The sequence below is a fragment of the Taudactylus pleione genome, unplaced genomic scaffold (assembly GCF_031769625.1).
Source record: "Taudactylus pleione unplaced genomic scaffold, aTauple2 ptg000833l, whole genome shotgun sequence".
Classification (NCBI taxonomy): domain Eukaryota; kingdom Metazoa; phylum Chordata; class Amphibia; order Anura; family Myobatrachidae; genus Taudactylus; species Taudactylus pleione.
The window spans coordinates 1650085-1674706 of NW_028285235.1; the positions used below are offsets into that span (position 1 = coordinate 1650085).

Genomic DNA, 24622 nt, shown 5'->3' on the forward strand with positions numbered 1-24622 from the left:
TGGCTTGACCATTAAAGGGTGCTGTAACCCCCAAAGTACACTCCAAACCAAAAAAATATATATTTTCTGTGTTTGTGAATTGTGTGCGCAGTAGCCGCACGTGCATCAACAAAGTAGTGCCAAGCGTGCGCCTGTGTCATAAGTCAAGGGCCGGCTGGCTTGACCGTTAAAGGGTGCTGTTACCCCCAAAGTACACTCCAAAGCAAAAAAATATATATTTTCTGTGTTTGTAAATTGTGTGCGCAGTAGCCGCACGTGCATCAACAAAGTAGTGCCAAGCGTGCGCCTGTGTCATAAGTCAAGGGTCGGCTGGCTTGACCATTAAAGGGTGCTGTAACCCCCAAAGTACACTCCAAAGCAAAAAAAAAAATACTTTCTGTGTTTGTGAATTGTGTGCGCAGTAGCCGCACGTGCATCAACAAAGGAGCAGCGCCAAGCGTGCGCCTGTGTCCCCTATGTAAAGAGCCGGCTGGCTCATCTCTTAAAGGGTGGTGTAACCCACAAAGTGCACTACTCTCCAGCAAAAATAAAAAAATATTTTCTGTGTTTAGCCGCACGTATATATCAAATCGATATAACATAAATGGAGGACCAAACTTTCTCCAATAAAAATAAAATAGAGAAAGATCAAGAAACACTTCCTCCTAGTGCTGAAGCTGCTGCCACTAGTCATGACATAGACGATAACATGCCATCAACGTCGTCTGCCAAGGCCGATGCCCAATGTCATAGTAGAGGGCACATACAATCCCAAATGGCAAAGTTCAGGAAAATGACCTTGAAAAAAACATTTAAATCATCTCAAGAGAAACGCAAACTTGCCAATATGCCATTTACGACACGGAGTGGCAAGGAATGGCTAAGGTCTTTCCCTATGTTCATGACTAGTGGTTCAGCTTCACATGACGATGGAAGCCCTCCTCCCACTAAAAAAATCAAACGAGTTAAGCTGGCAAAAGCACAGCGAAGAACTGTGCGTTCTAAGAAGATATCACAAATCCCCAAGGAGAGTCCAAGTGTGGTGGTGGTTGCTATGCCTTACCTTCCCAGCACTGGACGGGAAGAGGTGGCTCTTTCCACCATTTGCACACCCCCTGCAAGTGCTGAAAGGAGCACCCACAGTGCACTTGCTGATATGCAAATTGAAGATGTCACTGTTGAAGTACAACAGGATGAGGATACTGGTGTAGCTGGCGCTGAGGAGGAAGTTAGCGAGGAGGATTCTGATGGTGATGTGGTTTGTTTAAATCAGGCTCCGGGGGAGACAGTTGTTGTCCATGGGATGAAAAAGCCCATCACGGTAATGCCTGGGCAGAAGACCAAACATTCCACCTCTAAGGTCTGGCAATATTTCTATCCAAATCCGGACAACACCTGTCTTGCCATATGTACCATATGAAAAGGTGAAATAAGTAGGGGTGGGGACGTCAACTACCTAGGAACATTCTCCCTTATACGGCACCTGCAGCGCATTCATAAAAAGTTACTGTCAAGTTCAGAAACTTTGGCTATGACCGTAAGCAGTCCAGGGACACCTAAATCCCATTGTCCTGTTGTATCCAAGCGCCTGCAGACCACACCATCAACTCCCTCCTCGTCAATTTCCTCCTTAATCAGGATCGGAAGTAGTCCTGCAGGCCATGTCACTGGCATGACTGACTCTCCTATCCGGGATTCCTCCGGAGGATCCTGCATTGCTACGCCTACTGCTGCCGCAGCTGCTGCTGTTGCTGCTGCTGGGAGTCGTTCATCATCCCAGAGAGGAAGTAGGAACACCACTACTTTTACTAAACAATTGACCCTACAACAGTCCTTAGTGAGGAGGATGAAGTACGACAGCAGTCATCCTGAAGCAAAACGTATAACTGAGGCCTTGACTGCTATGTTGGTGTTAGACGTGCGTCCGGTATCCGCCATTAGTGCAGTGGGATTTAGACAATTGATGGAGGTAGTGTGTCCCCGATTCCAAATCTCGTCTAGATTCCACTTCACTAGGCAGGCGATATCGAGACTGTACAGAAACGTCAGAAAGTGTCCTCAGTGTCCTGAAAAATGCCATTGTACCCAATGTCCACTTAACCACGGACATGTGGACAAGTGGAACAGGGCAGACTAAGGACTATATGACTGTGACAGCCCACTGGGTAGATGTATCACCTTGCGCAGCAACAGCAGCAGTGTCACCAGTAGCAGCATCTCAGAAACGCCAGCTCGTTCCAAGGCAGCCTACGCTGTGTATCACCAGTTTCAGTAAGAGGCACACCGCCGACAACCTCTTAGAGAAACTGAGGGAAATCATCGCCCAGTGGCTTACCCCACTTAGACTCTCCTGGGGATTTGTGATATCTGACAACGCCACCAATATTGTGCGGGCATTACATCTGGGCAAATTCCAGCACGTCCCATGTTTTGCTCACACAATAAACTTGGTGGTGCAGAATTTTCTGAAAAGTGACAGGGGCGTGCAGGAGACGCTTTGGGTGGCACGAAAAATTTCTGGCCACTTTCGCCATTCAGCGACTGCGTGCCGAAGACTGGAGCGCCAGCAAACACTCTTGAACCTGCCCGCCATCACCTGAAGCAAGAGGTTGTGACGCAGTGGAACTCAACCCTCTATATGCTTCAGAGGATGGAGGAGCAGCAAAAGGCCATACAAGCCTATACATCCACCTATGACATAGGCAAAGGAGGGGGTATGCACCTGACTCAAGCGTAGTGGAGAATGATTTTCGTGTTGTGCAAGGTTCTCCAGCTCTTCGAACTTGCCACACGTGAAGTCAGTTCAGACACTGCCAGCTTGAGCCAGGTCATTCCCTTCATCAGGCTTTTGCAGAAGCAGCTGGAGAAAGTGAAGGAGGAGCTAAGACGGAGCGATTCCGCTCGGCATGTGGGACTTGTGGATGAAGCCCTTCATTCGCTTTGCCAGGATTCCAGGGTGGTCAATCTGTTGAAATCAGACCACAACATTTTGGCCACCGTGCTCGATCCTAGGTTTAAAGCCTATGTGGTGTCTCTCTTTCCGGCTGACACAAGCCTGCAGAGGTGCAAAGACCTGCTGGTGAACACACTGTCAGCTGAAGCGGAACGTGACACGTCAACAGCTCCTTCTTCATTTTCTCCCGCAACTGGGGCTGCCAGGAGAAAACTTATGTATCCTAAGCAACCCGCTGGCGGTGATGCAGGGCAGGCAGGACCAAGTTTGGACATCTGGTCCGGACTGAAGGACCTGGCAACAATTTCTGACATGTCTACTGTCACTACATATGATACTGTCACCATTGACAGCATGGTGGAGGATTACATCGGTGACAGCATCCAAGTAGGCATGTCAGACAGTCCATACCTGTACTGGCAGGAAAAAGAGGCAATTTGGAGGCCCCTGTACAAACTGGCTCTATTTTACCTGAGTTGCCCCCCCTCCAGTGTGTACTCCGAAAGAGTGTTTAGTGCAGCCGGGAACCTTGTCAGCGAAAGGCGTAGGAGGTTGCTTCCACAAAATGTGGAGATGATGTTCATCAAAATTAATTATCAACTCTTCCAGGGAGACCAGCCTCCACGTACAGAGGGACCTGTGGTGGTGGATTCCAGTGGGGACGAGTTAATACTCTGTGAGGATGAGGATGTACACAGCACTGAAGAGGGTGAGGAATCGGTGGATGAGGAGGATGATGACGACATCTTTCCTTCGTAGAGCCACTTTGTGCAGGGACAGATTAATTGCCAGCTTGTTTTGTGGTGGCCCAAACGAGCCAATCATTTCAGCCACAGTCGTGTGGCAGACCCTGGCGCTGAAATGATTGGTTTGTTAAAGTGTGCATGTCCTGTTTATACAACATAAGGGTGGGTGGGAGGGCCCAAGGACAATTCCATCTTGCACCTCTTTTTTTTCTTTGCATTATGTACAGTTTGGGGCCTAGTTTTTCAAACTGCCATCCTGTCTGCCACTGCAGTGTCACTCCTAGATGGACCACGTGTTTGTGCCGCCCTCTCGTGTTGCTTAGCATAGTCATCCAGCTACCTCGGTGCAGCCTTTTGGACATAAAAACACTATTGTGAAGTGTGAGGTGTTCAGAATAGACTGGAAATTAGTGGAAATTAAGGTTATTGAGGTTAATAATAGCATAGGAGCAGAAAAACCAACACATTCTGTGATTTTAGCTGTTTTTATGCTTTTTTTAAAAAAAATACAGATCCAAAACACAAAATCCAGAACCCAAAACACGGAAGGGTGGTTTTGGCAAAACCAATCCAGATCCAAAACACGAAGAAAGATCCAGATCCAAAACACGAAAAGTGGCCGGTGCACACCCCTACTATATATAAGCTCGTACCCTAACCCTATATACTGTATAAGCTAGTACCCTAACCCTAACGCCTTGTGCCTAACACTAACCCTCCCCCTAGTGCTTTACCCTACTCCTCCCCCTAATGCCTAACCCTAACCCTCCCCCTAATGCCTAACTCTAGTGTCTAACCCTAACCCTCCCCCTAGTGCCTAACCCTAACCCTCACCCTAGTGCCTATTCCTAACCCTCCCCCTAGTGCCTAACCCTAACCCTCCCCCTATTGCCTAACCCTACCCTCCTCCTAGTGCCTAACCCTAACTCTCCCTCTAGTGCCTAACCCTAACTCTCCCTCTAGTGCCTAACCCTAACCCTCCCCCCTAGTGACTATCCCTAACCACCCCTAGTGCCTAACCCTAACCCTCCCCCTAATGCCTAACCCTAACCCTCCCCCTAGTGCCTATTCCTAACCCTCCCCTTAGTGCCTAACCCTAACCCTCCCCCTAGTGCCTAACCCTAACCCTCCCCTTAGTGCCTAACCCTAACCCTCCCCTTAGTGCCTAACACTAACCTTCCCCCAGTGCCTAACCCTAACCTCCCCCTAGTTCCTAACACTAACCCTCCCCCTATTACCTAACCCTCCCCCTAGTGCCTTACACTAACCCTCCCCCTGTCCCTTACCCTCCCCCTAGTACCAAACACTAACCCTCCCCCTAGTGCCTAATACTAACCCTCCCCCTAGTGCTTTACCCTAACCCTCCCCCTAGTGCCTAACCCTAACCCTCCCCCTAATGCCTAACTCTAGTGCCTAACCCTCCCCCTAGTGCCTAACCCTAACCCTCCCCCTAGTGCCTATTCCTAACCCTCCCCCTAGTGCCTAACCCTTTTTGCCTAACCCTACCCTCCCCCTAGTGCCTAGTGCCTAACACTAACCTCCCCCCAGTGCCTAACCCTAACCTTCCCCCAGTGCCTAACCCTTAACTCCCCCTAGTTCCTAACACTAACCCTCCCCCTATTACCAAACCCTCCCCCTAGTGCCTTACCCTAACCCTCCCCCTAGTGCCTAACCCAACCTCCTGCTAGTGCCTAACTCTATCCTCCCCCCTAGTGCCTAACCTCCCCTAGTGCCTAACCCTAACTCTCCCTCTAGTGCCTAACCCTAACCCTCCCCCCTAGTGACTATCCCTAACCACCCCTAGAGCCTTACCCTAACCCTCCCCCTAGTGCCTAACCCTCCCCCTAGTGCCTAACCCTAACCCTCCCCCTAGTGCCTAGTGCCTAACACTAACCTCCCCCTAGTGCCTAACAGTAACCTCCCCCTAGTGCCTAACCCTCCCCCTAGTGCCTAAACCTCCCCCTAGTGCCTAACCCTAACCTCCCCCTAGTGCCTAACCCTAACCATCCCCCTAGTGCCTAACCCTACCCTCCTCCTAGTGCCTAACACTAACCTCCCCCCAGTGCCGAACACTAACCTCCCCCCAGTGCCTAACCCTAACCTTTCCCCAGTGCCTAACCCTAACCTCCCCCTAGTTCCTAACACTAACCCTCCCCCTATTACCTAACCCTCCCCCTAGTGCCTTACCCTAACCCTCCCCCTAGTGCCTAACCCAACCTCCTGCTAGTGCCTAACTCTATCCTTCCCCCTAGTGCCTAACCTCCCCTAGTGCCTAACTCTAACTCTCCCTCTAGTGCCTAACCCTAGCCCTCTCCCCTAGTGACTATCCCTAACCCCCCCTAGTGCCTTACCCTAACCCTCCCCCTAGTGCCTTACCCTAACCCTCCCCCTAGTGCCTAACCCTAACCCTCCCCCTAGTGCCTAGTGCCTAACACTAACCTCCCCCTAGTGCCTAACAGTAACCTCCCCCTAGTGCCTAACCCTCCCCCTAGTGCCTAAACCTCCCCCTAGTGCCTAAACCTCCCCCTAGTGCCTAACCCTAACCCTCCCCCCTAGTGCCTATCCCTAACATTGAATAAGTTATCAATTCAATGTTTGTGCTAGATCATGTTCCAGCTCTATTTAAAGAGTTTTTATTTCATACATACATGTGTGTTATTAATAAATATTATACCTTTTTATATTACAGAAACAGAAATATCAGGTGCACAACTCCAAATTACTGATAATATATATATATATATATATATATATATATATGCAATAAAATGTTGCAATCAATAGAGGTTTTTAGCATAATCATGGCCAAGGTTATGGGCCTACCCACCATATCCAAGTAACCTCTGTAGGGTAGGTCCCTAACATACTACGATTCAAATCCAGAGCGCATAACCCCCCAAAACTGGCCCAGCCAAACTTCCCCAGGGCACCGCCACAGTAAGAAAAGTGCAGTGTAAAGAGATAGTTAGAAGCAGCTGCATATAAAGAATGAAAATAAAAAGTGGCCATAACCTTGGCCATGATTATGCTAAAAACCTCTATTGATTGCAAACTTTATTGCATTTATATATATATTATTAATAATTTGGAGTTGTGCACCAGAGATTTGTCTGTTTCTGTGCCTGCAATTAGTCTCATCAGGTAGCACCTCCCTTTATATATATAGTCAGGGTGTGCAGTCCAGAAATCTTTCCCATAACTTTTTATATTAGACTGATTAATCTAGTTATGAAGTACACACCAGCGCAATCATTTTGGGATTATAGTATTCTGTGGCGTGCACGGTGTATCTTTGGGGCTCATACTGTTACGGTCAAATGTAATAGGTGCGGTAATTCGGAACCATTGGCGCTTTACCATTTCACTGCTGATTTGCTGAAATCTCACCAGTTTTCAGGATTGCGCACCCTTAATGTCTGCTGGAGATAAAGAGGGAAGAGGTTCCGCAATGCGCACGGACCAGGCGTGGAAACAAGCGTCACTCACGTCCATAAAAGGATTATTATTATTTTTTATTAAGTGTCAAAATGTTACATAAAAAAAAAAATCAGTACACTTAAAAAAAAAACTAAACAAAAAACAATAACAGTCGCAACAATCATTTTTAACCCCTTAACGTCCTTATAGCTGAGGTTCTAAAGGCAGAGACATGTACGAAAAGGCACTAAACATCTGCAAAACCCCCCAGGACCCCTAAAATAAACATCCTCTTCCTATAAGTGCAATTAATTCAGTTATTTTTTTCCACAAGGTTCCAGGTCAGTGCGGGTGCAGCAGACGTACAGTACACGGACCACTAGGGAACCCATTCAGTCTGAGGAGAGAGCAATAGGAACGGGTCTTCGGCTCACACCAATGTTATTATTCATCAGAGCATTGCGCCAACTCCGCCAACTGCTGTAACACACGACCGCTCAGGAAGGAGGCGAGGGCCAGGCTGGCACCTCACAGACCCCACTTGCTGGAGCTAACTCCGGGAGCACATCTATAGTACAATGCAACGGACTTCTGACCTAATTCAGGCCTAAACTCAACAATATAAACTCACAAGTGGTTCCCCAATAGGAAGGTGAACGCGGGCCGCAGGCAACCAATTATCTACATCTACAATTTATTCTGTGTTTGAAGACCGTTCTGTGAGTATTTAGAACAGTGCGCAGGTAAACTAAGCTGCTGTATAGGGCGGCAGGTTGTGGGGCCTAATATACTGAATTAGTGACAGTTCCAGAAGAAGATGCCACCCAGCCCCCTGCCGCACAGAAGGTAACTGCCCCCTCCCCTCCTTGTAAGCACACATTCACATCACTCAGCATGACACCCGGTCGCCTAGCTCTTGGCAAGTGCTCGCAACGCAACCAATTCATTCATCTACATACAATATTTGCCTTTTACAAACCTATGTATTTGAAATGTTGGCAGGAAACTAGCGCCACCTACAGTACTGAGACGTCAGTGCAGCATTAATCTATTAGTACATTTGCTGATTAAAATCTGCTGGTTACGTTTGCGCCAAAGGCCCCGGCAGCCGGAAATGAAAGCAACACTGCGCGGTTATTGACACCATATCAGGCAAGTCACTAGGAGCGAACAGGGCGCCAGGCAGGCTCCTCAACGGCATGCGGGGGCGTTTCCCGCTAATTGAAAAACGGATGTTCTGCTGGTTGCTCTTTCAATAGCAACCCGAAACGCGCCAGAAAACATTTACCAACGGAATAACTTGTGGCAGTGAAAATAAATTAGCATAAATGATGTAAAAAAAATATATAGAAATATATGAGATAAAGTATAGAGAGAGAGTTATCGCATTACAGAGCGTAATAAAAATCATATTTACATAAACGGAAAACGGTTCCTCATGCGTCTGCCTCTCTGTCCAAGGCAAAATAATAACAAAAATGATAATTGTACGCAGGCAGCAGCTGGTGTAAACGGAAGACAGTGTACAGCGCTCTCAGGGCGGCCAAACGGGAATCCCCAAAATATAAAACATTTTATGACGAGCCAAGGTTGCGAGCAGTTATCTCAGAGGTGCAAATAGAACGCCATGTGTAACTGAAATACAATATAAAAACACCAGGTCATTGACGCGGGAGCACCAAAAGGATTCTGGGAACTGGGTGGGCACGTCAGAGAAAAATGGGTGGAAGACTAGTGGACAGCGTGATAAAGTGAGGGACAAGGGACGAGCGAAATCTGAAGCGAGGACAGACAAGAATGACAGCGCCACCATGATTTCTGGAAGACGGCCGAGGTTATCGTTACACACTGGAAATGATGAGATTGAGGGGTCATTCATTTACTCAGACCGGAAAGAAAATTCCCATGAAGCACCCAATGTGCGCCTACAGCGAAGATTGGGCAAAAGCGTTGTTATAGGAAGGGGGTAAAATCACAGGGAGACCCCTGACCAATCTAAGGTTCCAACATTCATCAACAGTAGAAAGAAACTTATATACAGTATAACAAAACGTGACAATAGTCAGTAAGAGAACAAACTAACAACCAAACAGGAAAAGTAGAAAACTTCTGAGTAAAGTGCAAAAAAAAATAAAAAATATAGCAAGAAGATAGGGTGGCGAAACGCGTTAATCTCTGTAAAGGATTTCAGCGCTCAACCACAACGTGCGCAGTCCTGTGGCAAAAGATTCTGGGAATGCGCCTGATTATCTTAGGCGCAAGGAGGACGGGGGCCAAGCATCTGTACTTTGCAGAGAGGGGTGGAGGCTGTTTTACGTGTATATTCTGTAGCGAGAGGGGAAGCAGAAAGTGCCGCCTGACGGGATCCTCGCAGGGGGTGTTTCTAGTCGTGTTACCTACAGAGATCTCTGCGACAGGTCAGTGTCCTGTGACGGACGTGAGGGGGTCGCTGTACAAACACAAGTCCATCATAGCTCAGTGCAGGTGACGGGAGTCAGCCCATGAATCAGGAGCGTGGGGCCCAGACCCCCTGTTAAAGTCTCCAATTCCTCCAAGTAGCGCTCATGGAGAGAAGCATCAGCCGGAGGCCGCGGGAGATACAGGAACCTCACAGCGGACTCTTCCCCGCCTTCCTCTGCTACGGCACGGTTTGCGGCACTCAGGTACTCGGCAGAAATGGGCTCACGTGTAAGGCCTGGGAGCTTACCGTCCTGTCCACGCAGCGCTGCCACGGTATCCCAGGCCACCACCCGGATGGAGGCTCGTATGCGCAACTTGAACAACAGCTCACGGAACTTTATTTCGGCAGCAAGCCAGCCAGTACCATCAGCGCTGCCCCCGGCCGCCCTGGACTCCACACACAGAAAGACACGGAGCTGGTACCGGCGCCACGTGGCGGCCATGTTGAGGATACAGGCCATCTGCAGCAAAAACAGGCTACAAACATCCACATATGCCGAAGCCTGGGGCCGCAGCAGGTCCAGGGGCCAAACATCGATGTACATGGCAGGGTTGGATGCAGAGATTCCCGGCCTGGTCAGCGAGGGGAATCCCCGTGCCAGGACAATGTTTTTATGCATCTTTAGTGCATCACAGATCATGGCCACGTACTCTGCAGGACTCACGTTGCGAGGAGATTCTGGGCCTCGCACCGGTGGGAAATGGGCCTGAAGAGAGGCAGCATCCACACCAAACGGATCGTCTTGTGGAGAGAGGCCGGGGGTAAAAGCGGAGTCCTGCAGGAAGTAATCATCAGGGCTGGCGTCGTCATAGAATCCCAGGACCAGCATGTTTGGTTTCATCCCTCCTGGAGGTGGAGAAATGGAATTAATGTTAGATGACGGAGATCATGGGCAGTCACATGACAGGTCTGAGTCACATGATGGCGTCTGTGTGTGTGTGTGTGGTCAGTACAGGAATAGTAGAGAGATACAGGACAGGATGGTGGTGTAGAGACAGAGCTGTGTGTGTGGTCAGTACAGGAATAGTAGAGAGATACAGGACAGGATGGAGGTGTAGTGACAGAACTGTGTGTGTGGTCAGTACAGGAATAGTAGAGAGATACAGGACAGGATGGAGGTGTAGTGACAGCTGTGTGTGTGTGTGGTCAGTACAGGAATAGTAGAGAGATACAGGACAGGATGGAGGTGTAGTGACAGAGCTGTTTGTGTGTGAGGTCAGTACAGGAATAGTAGAGAGATACAGGACAGGATGGAGGTTTAGTGACAGAGCTGTGTGTGTGTGTGTGTGTGTGAGGTCAGTACAGGAATAGTAGAGAGATACAGGACAGGATGGAGGTGTAGTGACAGAGCTGTGTGTGTGTGGGGTCAGTACAGGAATAGGAGAGATACAGGACAGGATGGAGGTGTAGTGACAGAGCTGTGTGTATGGGGTCAGTACAGGAATAGCAGAGAGATACAGGACAGGATGAAGGTGTAGTGACAGAGCGGTGTGTGTGTGTGAGGTCAGTACAGGAATAGTAGAGAGATACAGGACAGCATGGAGGTGTAGTGACAGAGCTGTGTGTGTATGAGGTCAGTACAGGAATAGCAGAGAGATACAGGGTAGGATGGTAGCATTGAGTACAATACATCTACCCTGTATCTGGACAATTCACTGTTTTGCCGTAGTCGGGGTCAGGGAATTAGAGAAATCCAACTTGTTGGACAATCTCGATTCCCCAATTCCGACCTGAAGATGTGTCTTTGGGGGAATTTTAAAATGTTGAATTTTCCGAATTCACCGATGGAATCTGTGTTTTTGATCTCCAATCGGCAGAACGAGGGTGTAGCTCTATGTCCCGCATTACTTTGCACCTAGACCCCTCCTCCCCGCAGCGCAGCATGGTGTTACCCAGGCGCATAGTTACTCAGACTCAGGCTCAATTGGTGGAGGTGCTGGTGGGAGGGTTCCCCGGTGGTGTTTTTACAGCTATATCAGAACATACCCAGGCCGGTGATGCGCAGCAGCTGCTGTATCCCCTGACGGACAGACGGACACAAGGTGAGATCCACAAAGGCTTTAACGTTGAGTTTATCCACCAGACTAAGCCAGAAGCTGTAATGGGCCTGGATGGGGTCTGAGGGCAGCGCATCTAGAGAGAGAGGAAGGAAGGAGGAGACACTGGTAAGAAATGGCCACTGCCCGGACTATCTGACCAATACACTTACTGGCAGGGTTCTTTACAGTAAGAGTAGTGCAGGCCACACCTCTAGCATTATCAGGACAGGAGATGACTATGGAGTCACACGTGTGTCGTGAAAGTGTGATGGTGAAAGAAGAGCATGAAGGATCTCACCTAGGTCCCCGGTCTCCACATGACCCATGACAAAGAGTCCTCCTTTCTTCAGATCATTGATAAACTTGATGAGCTGGCAGGAGGTGCGCGGGTTGGACACCATGAGAAGAATCTGTGGTCTCCAGAACTTCACATGCTCTTTCCGCACATCCAGGAGCAGCAGATATTTCCTGACCTGGGAGAAGGGACACATACGTCACAAGAAAGGAGGGAGAGGGAAAGAGGGGCAGAGAGAAAGAGAGGGAGGCGGGGGGAGAGAGAGAGAGAGAGAGAGAGAGAGAGAGAGAGAGAAGGTTAGAGAGAGAGAGAGAGAGAGAGAGAAGGTTAGAGAGAGAGAGAGAGAGAGAGAGAGAGAGAGAGAGAGAGGACAGAGGAGGAGAGAGACGATGGGGGAGGGGAAGCAAGGAAGGAGAGAGAGACAGAGAAAGAGGGGGTCGAAGGAGAGGGAGCGAGGGAGGAGAGAGAGGACAGAGGGAGAGAGAGAGGATATAGATATATATTAATGGTTGTGGATGATGGGGACATACAGTATATCGGGGCAGTGAGGTGTCACAGAGCTCCTCTCCCAGCACTGATCTCACCTATGTGACTTTTACCTTCCTCACAGATGTCTTACTGCACAATGTGTTCTATACAAATTAAACTGACTCAACCTCTTTGTCTCTTATAGGGAATATATGGTCATCCTGAATAATTGTACACCATTCACCCTTCTGAAGTAATAATTTGAAGAGTTTAGACTAACCTCTCCATAGATGTTAGACTACTGTAACCCTTGTGTCCAACCCATCTGTGTCACCCCTGTCTGTCTGCCCCCTTCCCTTAGAATGTAAGCTCTCACGAGCAGGACCCTCTTCCCTCATGCGCTTCTCCTTTACTTAATTATACTTTAATTTACATCAGCACCCCACCCTTGGTTACAGACCCCATGCTGCTTATCTAAGTGTTATGCAGCAATGTATAAATCATGTATCTGTCCTGTATTGTTTGTACTGTTAATATCTGTTTTCTTGTGTACTCATTTGTCTATGTACTGTGTAAGGCGCTGCGGAACCCTTGTGGCTCCAAATAAATAAAGGATAATAATAATATTAATAATAATAATAATAATAACCATCATCTCCCGTTATTGATGACAATACTTTGTGGGCTTCAGTATGGTCTCAGTGAGGTACCCTAGTCTGACAGATAACACCGATTTGGTTTGTTCTATGTATAATTTCTGTATCAGGGATCAGATTCAACCCAAAACTTTCAATTTTAGTTTTGAATTGAGTTCATTATGTTATGATGAAATTGATTAAATATTTCCCCTTCTAAGCTTGTATCTGCCAGCAAAGTGGGCACTGCTCCATACCAGGAGGTGTATACAGTATAGCCCAGGCACCTACTGTACCTGTTGCCAAAGTGGGCACTGCCCCATACCAGGAGGTGTATACAGTATAGCCCAGGCAGACATTCTTTACCTGCCCCCTAGTGGGCACTGCCCCATACAGGAGGTGTATACATTGCAGCCCAGGCAGACATATGTGTGCCCAGGTCTAACCTCTCTGCGAGGTTCCCCAGGAATTCCCTGCACATCTCATTAGACGGTATACAGAGCCTGCGCTGGTTTCTGGCATAGACCCTTTATTTGTCCAGGTATATATACAGTATATTCAGGTTTACCAGCAACCAAATTTTGCCACTTATTTTAAGAATGTGGGTATAGACATGTCTGATAGTGACTGATAGCGTGGGGGCTGAGAGTGACTGATAGCGTGGGGGCTGAGAGTGACTGATAGCGTGGGGGCTGAGAGTGACTGATAGTGTGGGGGCTGCTAGAGAGAAGGTGGCAGGAAGACTCATACTCCCACCATCCCAGTCATTGCCTGACTCTCCTGGGGTCTCTATAACATTATCATTCCTCCTCCTCCTCCTCCTCTCTGACTGTGGCAATGAGAGGAAGTGAGATTGCCTGACGTGTGTGGGTAGGACAGTGCAGTGCGGCCATCCAGGCTTCTTCGGTCTTCATTCCTCTCTCTATTATCATTCATGGTAATGTGCCCTACTCAGGTCTCATGTCCGCACCTACTCTCTACAGGAACTAGTCTAATATTATTACTCTTCTTGAGGTTTCCTGCATCCAGATTTATCCCCTAACCTTCTCCCACATCAATATTTTAGTAGTCTCCTCCTTTTACCTTATTCTTCCACCTTTCTACTATCATTCATCAAGGTGTGGATGCCCTCCTACCTAATTTCTCCATCTCAGCACTATCATTTCTCACGGTGTGGGGCACCCTCCTACCTCATTCCTCCACCTCACACTATCATTCCTCATGGTGTGGGATGCCCTCCTGCCTCATTCCTCCACCTCAGCACTATCATTCCTCATGGTGTGGGATGCCCTTCTGCCTCATTCCTCCACCTCAGCACTATCATTCCTCATGGTGTGGGATGCCCTTCTGCCTCATTCCTCCACCTTAGCACTATCATTCATCATGGTGTGAGGTGCTCTCCTGCCTCATTCCTCCACCTCAGCACTATCATTCCTCATGGTGTGAGGTGCTCTCCTGCCTCATTCCTCCACCTCAGCACTCATTCCTCATGGTGTGGGGTGCCCTCCTGCCTCATTCCTCTACCTCAGCACTACCATTCCTCATGGTGTGGTGTGCCCTTCTGCCTCATTCCCCCACCTCAGAACTATCATTCCTCATGGTGTGGGATGCCCTTCTGCTTCATTCCTCCACCTCAGCACTATCATTCCTCATGGTGTGAGGTGCCCTCCTGCCTCATTCCTCCACCTCAGCACTATCATTCCTCATGGTGTGCTGTGCCCTCCTGCCTCATTCTTCCACCTTAGCACTATCATTCCTCATGGTGTGGGCCTCCTCCTGCCTCATTCCTCTACCTCAGCACTAGTAGTATTATTATCCTTTATTTATATGGCACCACAAGTGTTCTGCAGTGCCTTACATAGTACATAGAACTAAGAAGTGGACAAAAAAAAACAACAACTAGTAACTTACAGTACCGTGAAGGACATTATATACATTGCTGCAATAGTGATTAAAGCACTCACAATAAGCTGCCGGGAGTTGGCAGTCACGTGTTAGATGCCCTTATGGTGAGTAGAGAGTAAAAGAAAATGTAAAAAGAAGCACATGAGGGAAGAGGTCCCTGCTCATGAGAGCTTACATTCTAAAGGGGAGGGGCAGACAGACAGGTGTGACACAGAAGGGGAAGATAGGGAGGAAAGAGCATGAGGTGGGTTAGGATGAGTGCTGGAAGGCCTTGATGAAGTAGTGGGTCTTGAGAGCCTGTTTGAAGATTTGTAGAGAGGTGGAGAGTCTGATAGGGAGAGGGAGAGAGTTCCAAAGGTAGGGAGCAGCACGGGCAAAATCTTGGATGCGGGAGTGGGAGGAAGTAATCAGTTGGCAGGAGAGGCATTTGTTGAGCAACGGGGGTGGATGGGAGTGTGAAGGGAGATGAGGTCAGAGATGTAAATGGGAGAGGAATGGGTGAGTGCTTTGTAGGAGAGTGTAAGAACCTTGAATTAGCATCTGAAGGGGAAGGGGAGCCAGTGTAGGGCTTGTAGGAGAGGGGAAGCAGATGTAGAACGTCTGGAGAGGAAGATGAGGTGGGCAGCAGCACTGAGGACTGATTGTAGTGGAGAGAGGTGAGAGACTGGGAGGCCAACTAGGAGGAGGTTACAGTAGTCCAATCTGGAGATGACCAGTGAGTGGATGAGGGTTTTAGTGGCATCCTGGGTGAGGAAGAGTCTAATCCTGGAATATTTTTTAGGTGTAAGCGGCAGGACTGCGAGAGGTGCTGAATGTGTAGTTTAAAGGAGAGGGAGGAGTCTATGATAACTCCAAGACAGCGCACTTTGGGGCTAGAGGATATAGTTGTGCCATCAATAGATAAAGAAATTGTGGGAAGTGAGGTAATGGAAGAGGGTGGGAAGATGATCAGCTCAGTCTTAGACAGGTTAAGTTTAAGAAAGGGCTGGGATCTCCATGAAGAGATAGCAGAGAGACAGCCTGAGATACGGGTAAGAAGCAAGGGGGAGAGGTCAGGGGTGGAAAGGTAAATTTGAGTATCATCTGCATAGAGATGATATTGGAGGTCAAAAGAGTTAATGAGTTCCCCTAGAGAGGAAGTATAGAGGGAGAAAAGGAGAGGTCCAAGAACAGAACCTTGGGGAACTCCTACTGTTAGTAGAAGTGAGGGGGAAGAGGAGTCCTGAGAGGAGACAGAGAAGGAACGATCAGACAGGTAGGAGGACAGCCAGAAGAGGGCAATGCCATGGAACAATAGTGTGAAGGAATTGCAGGAGGATAGGGTGGTCTACAGTGTCAAATGCAGCAGAGAGGTCAAGGAGAATGAGCAGAGTACTGGCCCTTGGATTTGGCAGCAAGGAGGTCATTGCTGACTTTCGTGAGGGCAGTTTCAGTGGAGTGGAGAGAACAGAAGCCAGATTGAAATGAGTCAAGGAGGGAGTGGGAGGAAAGGAAGGTGGTAAGGTGGTTGTAAACAATACCCTCAATGAGTTTGGAAGCAAAAGGGAGAAGAGAGATGGGTCGTTAGTTGGAAAGTATGTTAGGATCTAGGGTAGGTTTTTTAAGAATGGGGGAGACAAGGGCATGTTTGAATGCAGAAGGGACAGTGTCAGATGATAGGGAGAGATTGAGGAGGTGGGCAAGATGGGAACAGGCATAGGGAGACGTGTAACAGAGGAGAAGGGAAGGGATAGGGTCAAGGGTGGAGGTGGAAGAAGGGGAGGACCAGATGAGGGCCATGACTTCCTCTCCAGAAACAGGGGAGAAGGATGTCAGAGTTGGTGAGACAGAAGGGGAGGGGTGGTCAGTAAAAGGAGGGGGAGGAGTGCTGAGGGTCTGATGGGATATTATGTCCTCACGTATGGAGTACATTCGAAATGTAAAGTAGGTGGTTAAGTCAAGGGCAGAGAGCGAGGAGGGGAGACGAGGAGGAGAAGGGCAGAGGAGGGAGTTGAAAGTGGCAAAGAAATGCCAGGGGTTTGAGGACTAGGATGAGATGAGGTTCTTGAAATATGATTGTTTGGAGAGGGACAGGGCATCACAGAAGGATGAGAGAATATATTTGAAATGGTGGAAGTCAGCCATAGAATGCGATTTCCTCCACTGGCGCTCAGCAATTCTTGAACACTTCTGCAGGTATCTGGTGTGGTGCATTTGGAATGCCAGGGTTGTGGTGTGGATCTGCAAGGGTGAGTAGTTATTGCTGGAGCAACAGAGTCAAGAGCCGAAATAAGGGAGGCATTGTACAAGGAAGTGGCTTGTTCAGGACAGGAGAGAGAAATGATAGGGAAGAGAAAAGAGTCCAGCAGAGAGGAAAAAGTAACAGTGTCAATAGCCTCAATGTTACGCTTAGTAATGGTAGCCTTAAGAAGTAAAGGAGGGGAAGGAGAGAGGGTTAGGTTAAAAGAGAGAAGGTGATGGTCAGAGAAGGGGAATGGGGAATTGGAGTAATCAGAAATATCACAACGGTGAGTAAAGACCAGGTCAAGTGAGTGCCCACTCACATCTGAGGGTGATGAGGTCCATTGGGCGAGACCAAAGGAAGAGGTGAGGGTATGGTGTTTAGCGGCATAGGATTCTGTGGGAATGTCAATAGGAATATTAAAATCACCTAGGATAATGGAGGGAAGATCTGAGGAGAGAAAGTGAGGGAGCCAGGAAGCGAAGTTATCAAGGAATTTGGAGGGAGAGCCAGGGGGACGGTAAATGACAGCTACTCTGAGGTTTACTGGTTGGAAGAGGCGTATAGCATGAACCTCAAATGTGGGGAATGTAAGGGATGGCTCAGAGGGTATTAGCTGGTAGGAGTAATTGGCAGATAGATTCCTCATGGTGTGGGGCACCCTCCTGCCTCATTCCTCCACCTCAGCACTATCATTCCTCATGGTGTGGGTTGCCCTCCTGCCTCATTCCTCCACCTCAGCACTATCATTCCTCATGGTGTGAGCGACCTTCAGCCTCATTTCTCCATCTCAGCACTATCATTCCTCATGGTGTGGGGTCCCCTCCTGCCTCATTCCTCCACCTCAGCACTATCATTCCTCATGGTGTTGGGCCCCCTCCTGCCTCATTCCTCCACCCCACCACTATCATTCCTCATGGTGTGGGGTGCTCTCCTGCCTCATTCCTGCACCTCAGCACTATCATTCCTCATGGTGTGTGGTGCCCTCCTGTCTCCACCTCAGCACTATAACTAGGTCATTCTCACCTGGTGGAAGATTAGGGCCTGGCTGATGTAGCCCCAGCTGCTGCTGCCACTCCTGAAGTGAATGGATCCCAGCAGTAGTAGGAGCAGGACGATGCTTCCGGACGCATAGGCAGGGTTAATGAGAAACATCATCACCAGGCAGCTCAAGATGCCCAGCAGGCAGGAATGCCAGGAGAAGAGGCGGAATGTGGGACTACACCAGGGACAAAACAAAAACAAATATCAAACTTGAACATGAAGAAAACAAAACTAGAAGCTACAGTCTCAGTAATCTCACCGGAAGTTTGGCGCCGATGCCCACTCGAGCGCTAGGCATGCTAGGTCTATTGCCGCGTATGCCATGAGGTAGAACACGGTGACTATCCCAGCTATGGTGTTCAGCTTTCCTGCCAACAGAACCAGCTGAGAGGAGAGAGAGCAACAACTGAATACATTTTGTCCTGCAACAACTTACCCCAACCACCGTGAGCGCATGTGAGGGACAAACAGTGTCATTAGGTAGCAGGACGGGGGTGAGGCTGGGGATCAGGTACCCCATAGATCTATCTAACCTGCACCAGAGCCCAGGTGTACAGCACTGCCCCCCAGGGGTTCCCTCCCTTGGACACCAGCTTTGCGGGAGCCAGAAGAATTCCTGGAAAAGAGACAAAGTGGTTAGAGGGAAGGCATGTGTCTCTAATCAGAGGTCATGCCATAGAACACATACACACGCTTAGCACATGATAACAGAGGACAACAGTTAGAGATCAACTAGATTAGGGTACATGGAAAATTACTTCTATATTTGTGCCTTTTCACTGACAATAATAGCGGTGTATAATGACCATCCTTCAGCTATTGCACAATTAAAGACACCCCTGGCGATCAGCAATTAAACACCGCTCAGATATTGCGCTGTATAGTATGACCTTATCAACTGACGTGATTATACTGAGGTGTATCTGGATAGTGCGCCAACTATACCATTACACCGCTGACAACGGACATCAGTAAACAGCTGTTTAGGAACACAAGGATCTAATTCAGATGACTCTGGGGTATTTGCAGTCTACTAGGTAACAAATGCTCTGTGCAGGCTGCTGGCTTCTCACTCTGGGTTATGAATGCAGATTCCATAGCAATAGTAAGCACATAGGTAACTATGGGGTCTATTTACTAAGCCTTGGATGGAGATAAAGTACCAACCAATCAGCTCCTAAGTGTCAATTTTCAAACACAGTCTGTGACATGGCAGTTAGGAGCTGATTGGCTAGTACTTTATCTCCTTAGATCCCATATCAGCAGCACAAGCCATTGTTTGTCTGTTACGCTGTTGCATCAAAGCCGTCATGGAAAGACTGAGGGCAGACGAAACCTGGGATAGGCAGGAGTTGGCCTGAGGGCCGCATGGGACCATGCACACCTTCACTTGTAGCCCCCAGCTCTAACTCTGCCTTATACCCTACCCAGCGTCACTAGCAGCTAAAGCTCTTATTATGTTAGTGAGTGGGGAGGCTGACGGGTGTCTTGGTCTTAGGATTACGTTGCTGCAATCTAAATAATTAGCCTGTCTTGAAAAAGCTCCAGGTTTGGAGTGAAACATGTCGATATAGGGGCTCTCTAACCACTTGTGTGAGTCCAAGTCCTGCTCAGTTACCGATCTGTGCCACCGATCTGCCTAATTACAAGGATACCCGTTACTCGTGCAGAGCTCAGTGTACCTGGATCAGTGTACCCGGTAATCAAGGTGACACCTATTCTGTAGCGGCCGCTACCTACATCGCAGCCCAGGGTTTTCCACATTGCCAGAGGACGCACGGAGCATGGGGTATAACGCCAGCTCGGGTTACCCAGTGCGGAGTACACAAATGCCGTCTCAGCCCAACATACAACAGACTCTGCCGATTTACAAGTATACTTACAGGTAAGAGAACAATACTGTTTGGCTACCTCGCCCGATGAGCAGATTGGAAACTTTGAGATACCTTTATATCTTTTATTATGAGAGACTCAACACTTTTAAGGATCAAAGGTTTTTTTGGACTAATAATATCATTCCACTTATACACACTGAGCCACAAGTGGTACCAGCAATCATTTTTATCTTATTGCATATATTTAAACAATTGGATTGTATGGGGGGTTTTTTGTGTGTTTTTATAGGTTTATTATGCTGATATTAAATGTATTATTCTTTTATTGAGAGAAGCCTTGTTATATTAAAGTTGTCAACCCATACATTTACACTCACTTAAAAAATGTTTTGATGCATATATTCACCACCTTGGCGCAGTCCTATATATATGTATAGGTGTATATGTGTACACATGTATATATAGAGAGCCATGTACATATGGTTTTCTTTTGTGAGTGCAATCTAAACAATTATAAAGTAACCTCTCAGATCAATTCAGCACGATCCCTCCAGACACTGCGAGAAAAGTTGAAATTCAAATATTGTGCAGTAACTGCTATAGCCACTAGGTGCCACTGTTCTCCTTCTCACCGAATAGGTCATCTTTGGCGAGAGCGTGCAGGATGCGAGACGCTCCAATGAGAGTGCTCATGGAGGCAGACAGGGACGTGGCGTACACCCCAATCAGGACAAACGGCGGCCAAATGTTAATCGGCTGGAAGAATCCGTAATCCTCTTTTAGCAGCGTCCTGACAAGAGACACAAGGAAAATTCAGAACATTCCGGGACCTTTAGAGTCGCCTGTTCCCTTCAGACAGGATAATTTCCTACTTTACCAATCTTAGCTGATTTAGAGACAGAGAATAACAGTTTGTATCACGTTTCACTCATTAGCAGGAGGCGGACATAACGGAACGAAATAGCGACAGAAGAAAATGGCGTGTAGAGGACAATGTTGAGGTATTTCAGTCCGATTCCTACCTGTCACAGGTAAACGCCGTCAGTATGAAGAGTATCAGATAGACAAAGAACGTGATGATCACCGCGATGATGGTGCCGATGGGAATGGCGCGGCTCGGCTGCTTCAATTCACCTAGGGATAAGAAACAGACAATAACCGGGAGACTGAGCCTGAGGGAGAAATATAGGAACAGTCTCAAGAAAATCCATTAAATCCGACCCTCGCACATTCTGGATCTTTTTATTTAGCTGGGGCTGACAATCGTATACGTCGTATACCGTAATAATACGCCAATGCTTATGGTTCACTGGCTGAACAGCCATTTTGTGCAGTGAGTCAGGATATCATGAAGTAGGGGCGAGTCACTCCAAGGCAGCCATTTTGTGCAGTGAGTCAGGATATCATCCCAGAGCTACTCTGCGAGTCACTCCAAGGCAGCCATTTTGTGTTGATTTTATTTGACACAGGGCCTGATTCAGCAAGGAACGCAATGCTGCATTTGCACGCACTCGGCCGATGTTTACAATTTGCGCATGCGTATAAGACGCAGTGCGCGTACTAGCTATTGCCTTGGGAACTGCTTTTGCAGAGGCTACGCAGACCCAGAGCACAGCGATTGACAGGAATTGCCGTTTGTGGGTGGTGATGGGGGAGTGGTCGGGCAAATGCAGGCGTGCCAGTGCATCTGGACGGCGTTTCAGGGGCGTTCATAACTAAGCCCTTGCGGTGACGGACGCAGCCTGAGGTCTAGTTCCACACAGGAAGTCTCGCTACGTCTGCGGGAGGGTCAGGCCAGCCACTATTGTGCGTATGGGTCCGATGGTTCTCGATGTTACCGATGTCTCCGCTGTCTTGCCCAGGTATAGAGGATGTAAGTAATGGGAAGTGGGTGTATTATGTGGTGCTGGGCGTCTGCTTATTCTGCTGCGATTGCCGTGCATATGCATAGCATATTCTTGCAGAGGCCGATTGCGTGCGTCCCAATCCGTGCGTTCCTTGCTGAATCAGGCCCACAGTACATACATGTACATGTAATATAGGATGGAGCTGATAGGTAGCGGAGATCAGGGCATTATAAATGCATTTTTAATATTGAAATCACCTTATTTCTATCATCACTTCAGTATTAGGAATAATTGTGTGTTATGAGAACATATTATACATTATATAATGAATAATGTATAATATTAGGCTGTCATTTTGGTGTTTCATTAGATTTGCAGCTATTTATGCTTTGAGAACCTCTCAGTGACTAAATCATTATAAGGGGGGGGGAATTATCCCATTATATCTACACTACAGCCAGTGTTTATCCAAAGTGCACGTGCAAAGGATGCTGGGTAGAAAACAGGGGACTTATTCCTTACCGGACATATTACATCCTGCCATGATGCCGGTGCAGCCATTAAACATGACAGCAAATACCGTGGCGAAATTCATGAGGTTCCCGGTGGTGTAGTCCAGGGAGTAATCAGCTATAGGGAATGGGAGGAAGAGTGACATACAGTAAATGAAAGAGCAAGAGAGAGAGGGAGAGTGAAATACAGTACAAGGAGAGAAATAGAGGAAAAGACAGTAAAAGGAGAAAGAGGAAGAGATACAGTAAAGGAGAGAGAAAGAGGAAGAGTGAGATACAGTAAAGGAGAGAGAAAGAGGAAGAGTGAGTTACAGTAAAGGAGAGAGAGAGAGGAAGAGTGAGTTACAGTAAAGGAGAGAGAGAGAGAGAGAGAGAGTGAGTTACAGTAAAGGAGAGAGAGAGTAAGAGTGAGTTACAGTAAAGGAGAGAGAGTAAGAGTGAGTTACAGTAAAGGAGAGAGAGAGGAAGAGTGAGTTACAGTAAAGGAGAGAGAGGGAGAAAGAGTGAGTTACAGTAAAGGAGAGAGAGGGAGAAAGAGTGAGTTACAGTAAAAGAAAGAGAGAGAGAGAGAGAGGGCGGAAGAGTGAGTTACAGTAAAGGAGAGAGAGGGCAGAAGAGTGAGTTACAGTAAAGGAGAGAGAGGAAGAGTGAGTTACAGTAAAGGAGAGAGAGGAAGAGTGAGTTACAGTAAAGGAGAGAGAAAGAGGAAGAGTGAGTTACAGTAAAGAAGAGAGAGAGAGAGAGAGAGGAAGAGTGAGTTACAGTAAAGAAGAGAGAGAGAGTGGAAGAGTGAGTTACAGTAAAGAAGAGAGAGAGAGTAAGAGTGAGTTACAGTAAAGGAGAGAGAGAGTAAGAGTGAGTTACAGTAAAGGAGAGAGAGAGTAAGAGTGAGTTACAGTAAAGGAGAGAGAGAGTAAGAGTGAGTTACAGTAAAGGAGAGAGAGAGAGGAAGAGTGAGTTACAGTAAAGGAGAGAGAGAGTAAGAGTGAGTTACAGTAAAGGAGAGAGAGGGAGAAAGAGTGAGTTACAGTAAAGGAGAGAGAGGGAGGAAGAGTGAGTTACAGTAAAGGAGAGAGAGGGAGGAAGAGTGAGTAACAGTAAAAGAAAGAGAGAGAGAGAGAGAGAGAGAGAGGGCGGAAGAGTGAGTTACAGTAAAGGAGAGAGAGGGCAGAAGAGTGAGTTACAGTAAAGGAGAGAGAGGAAGAGTGAGTTACAGTAAAGGAGAGAGAGGAAGAGGGAGATACAGTAAAGGAGAGAGAGGAAGAGGGAGATACAGTAAAGGAGAGAGAAAGAGGAAGAGTGAGTTACAGTAAAGAAGAGAGAGAGAGAGAGAGAGGAAGAGTGAGTTACAGTAAAGAAGAGAGAGAGGAAGAGTGAGTTACAGTAAAGAAGAGAGAGAGAGTAAGAGTGAGTTACAGTAAAGGAGAGAGAGAGTAAGAGTGAGTTACAGTAAAGGAGAGAGAGAGTAAGAGTGAGTTACAGTAAAGGAGAGAGAGAGTAAGAGTGAGTTACAGTAAAGGAGAGAGAGAGAGGAAGAGTGAGTTACAGTAAAGGAGAGAGGGAGAAAGAGTGAGTTACAGTAAAGGAGAGAGAGGGAGGAAGAGTGAGTTACAGTAAAAGAGAGAGAGAGAGAGAGAGAGAGAGAGGGAGGAAGAGTGAGTTACAGTAAAGGAGAGAGAGGACGAGTGAGTTACAGTAAAGGAGAGAGAGGAAGAGGGAGATACAGTAAAGGAGAGAGATAGACAAAGAGTGAGTTACAGTAAAGAAGAGAGAGAGAGAGGAAGAGTGAGTTACAGTAAAGAAGAGAGAGAGAGGAAGAGTGAGTTACAGTAAAGGAGAGAGAGGAAGAGGGAGATACAGTAAAGGAGAGAGATAGATGAAGAGTGAGTTACAGTAAAGAAGAGAGAGAGGGGAAGAGTGGGTTATAGTAAAGGAGAGAGAGGAAGAGTGAGTTACAGTAAAGGAGAGAGAGAGAGAGGAAGAGTGAGTTACAGTAAAGGAGAGAGAGAGAGGAAGAGTGAGTTACACTAAAGGAGAGAGAGAGAGAGAGAGAGAGAGAGAGAGAGGAAGAGTGAGTTACAGTAAAGGAGAGAGAGAGAGGAAGAGTGAGTTACAGTAAAGGAGAGAGAGCGAGAGAGAGAGAGAGAGGAAGAGTGAGTTACAGTAAAGGAGAGAGAGAGAGAGAGAGAGAGAGAGAGAGGGAGGAAGAGTGAGTTACAGTAATGGAGAGAGAGAGAGAGAGAGAGAGAGAGAGAGAGAGAGAGA

At 47.7% G+C, this 24622-nt stretch overlaps 1 protein-coding gene across 2 annotated transcripts in view; it reads right to left on the bottom strand.

The window, feature by feature from the left end:
* Positions 1-7171: 7171 nt before the first annotated feature.
* The window catches only part of SLC12A9 (solute carrier family 12 member 9), a 46781-nt gene continuing 29330 nt past the window's right edge, over positions 7172-24622 (bottom strand). For both annotated transcript variants that reach the window (XM_088458441.1, XM_088458443.1), the window contains exons 6-14: positions 22368-22475; positions 21021-21132; positions 20631-20788; positions 18697-18779; positions 18423-18547; positions 18146-18338; positions 11894-12068; positions 11543-11689; positions 7172-10402 (exon numbers count right to left, since the gene is read on the bottom strand). In XM_088458441.1, the coding sequence (XP_088314567.1) occupies positions 9564-10402; positions 11543-11689; positions 11894-12068; positions 18146-18338; positions 18423-18547; positions 18697-18779; positions 20631-20788; positions 21021-21132; positions 22368-22475 (1940 nt within the window). In that variant the 3' untranslated portion in view covers positions 7172-9563. The remainder of the gene's footprint in view (positions 10403-11542; positions 11690-11893; positions 12069-18145; positions 18339-18422; positions 18548-18696; positions 18780-20630; positions 20789-21020; positions 21133-22367; positions 22476-24622) is intronic.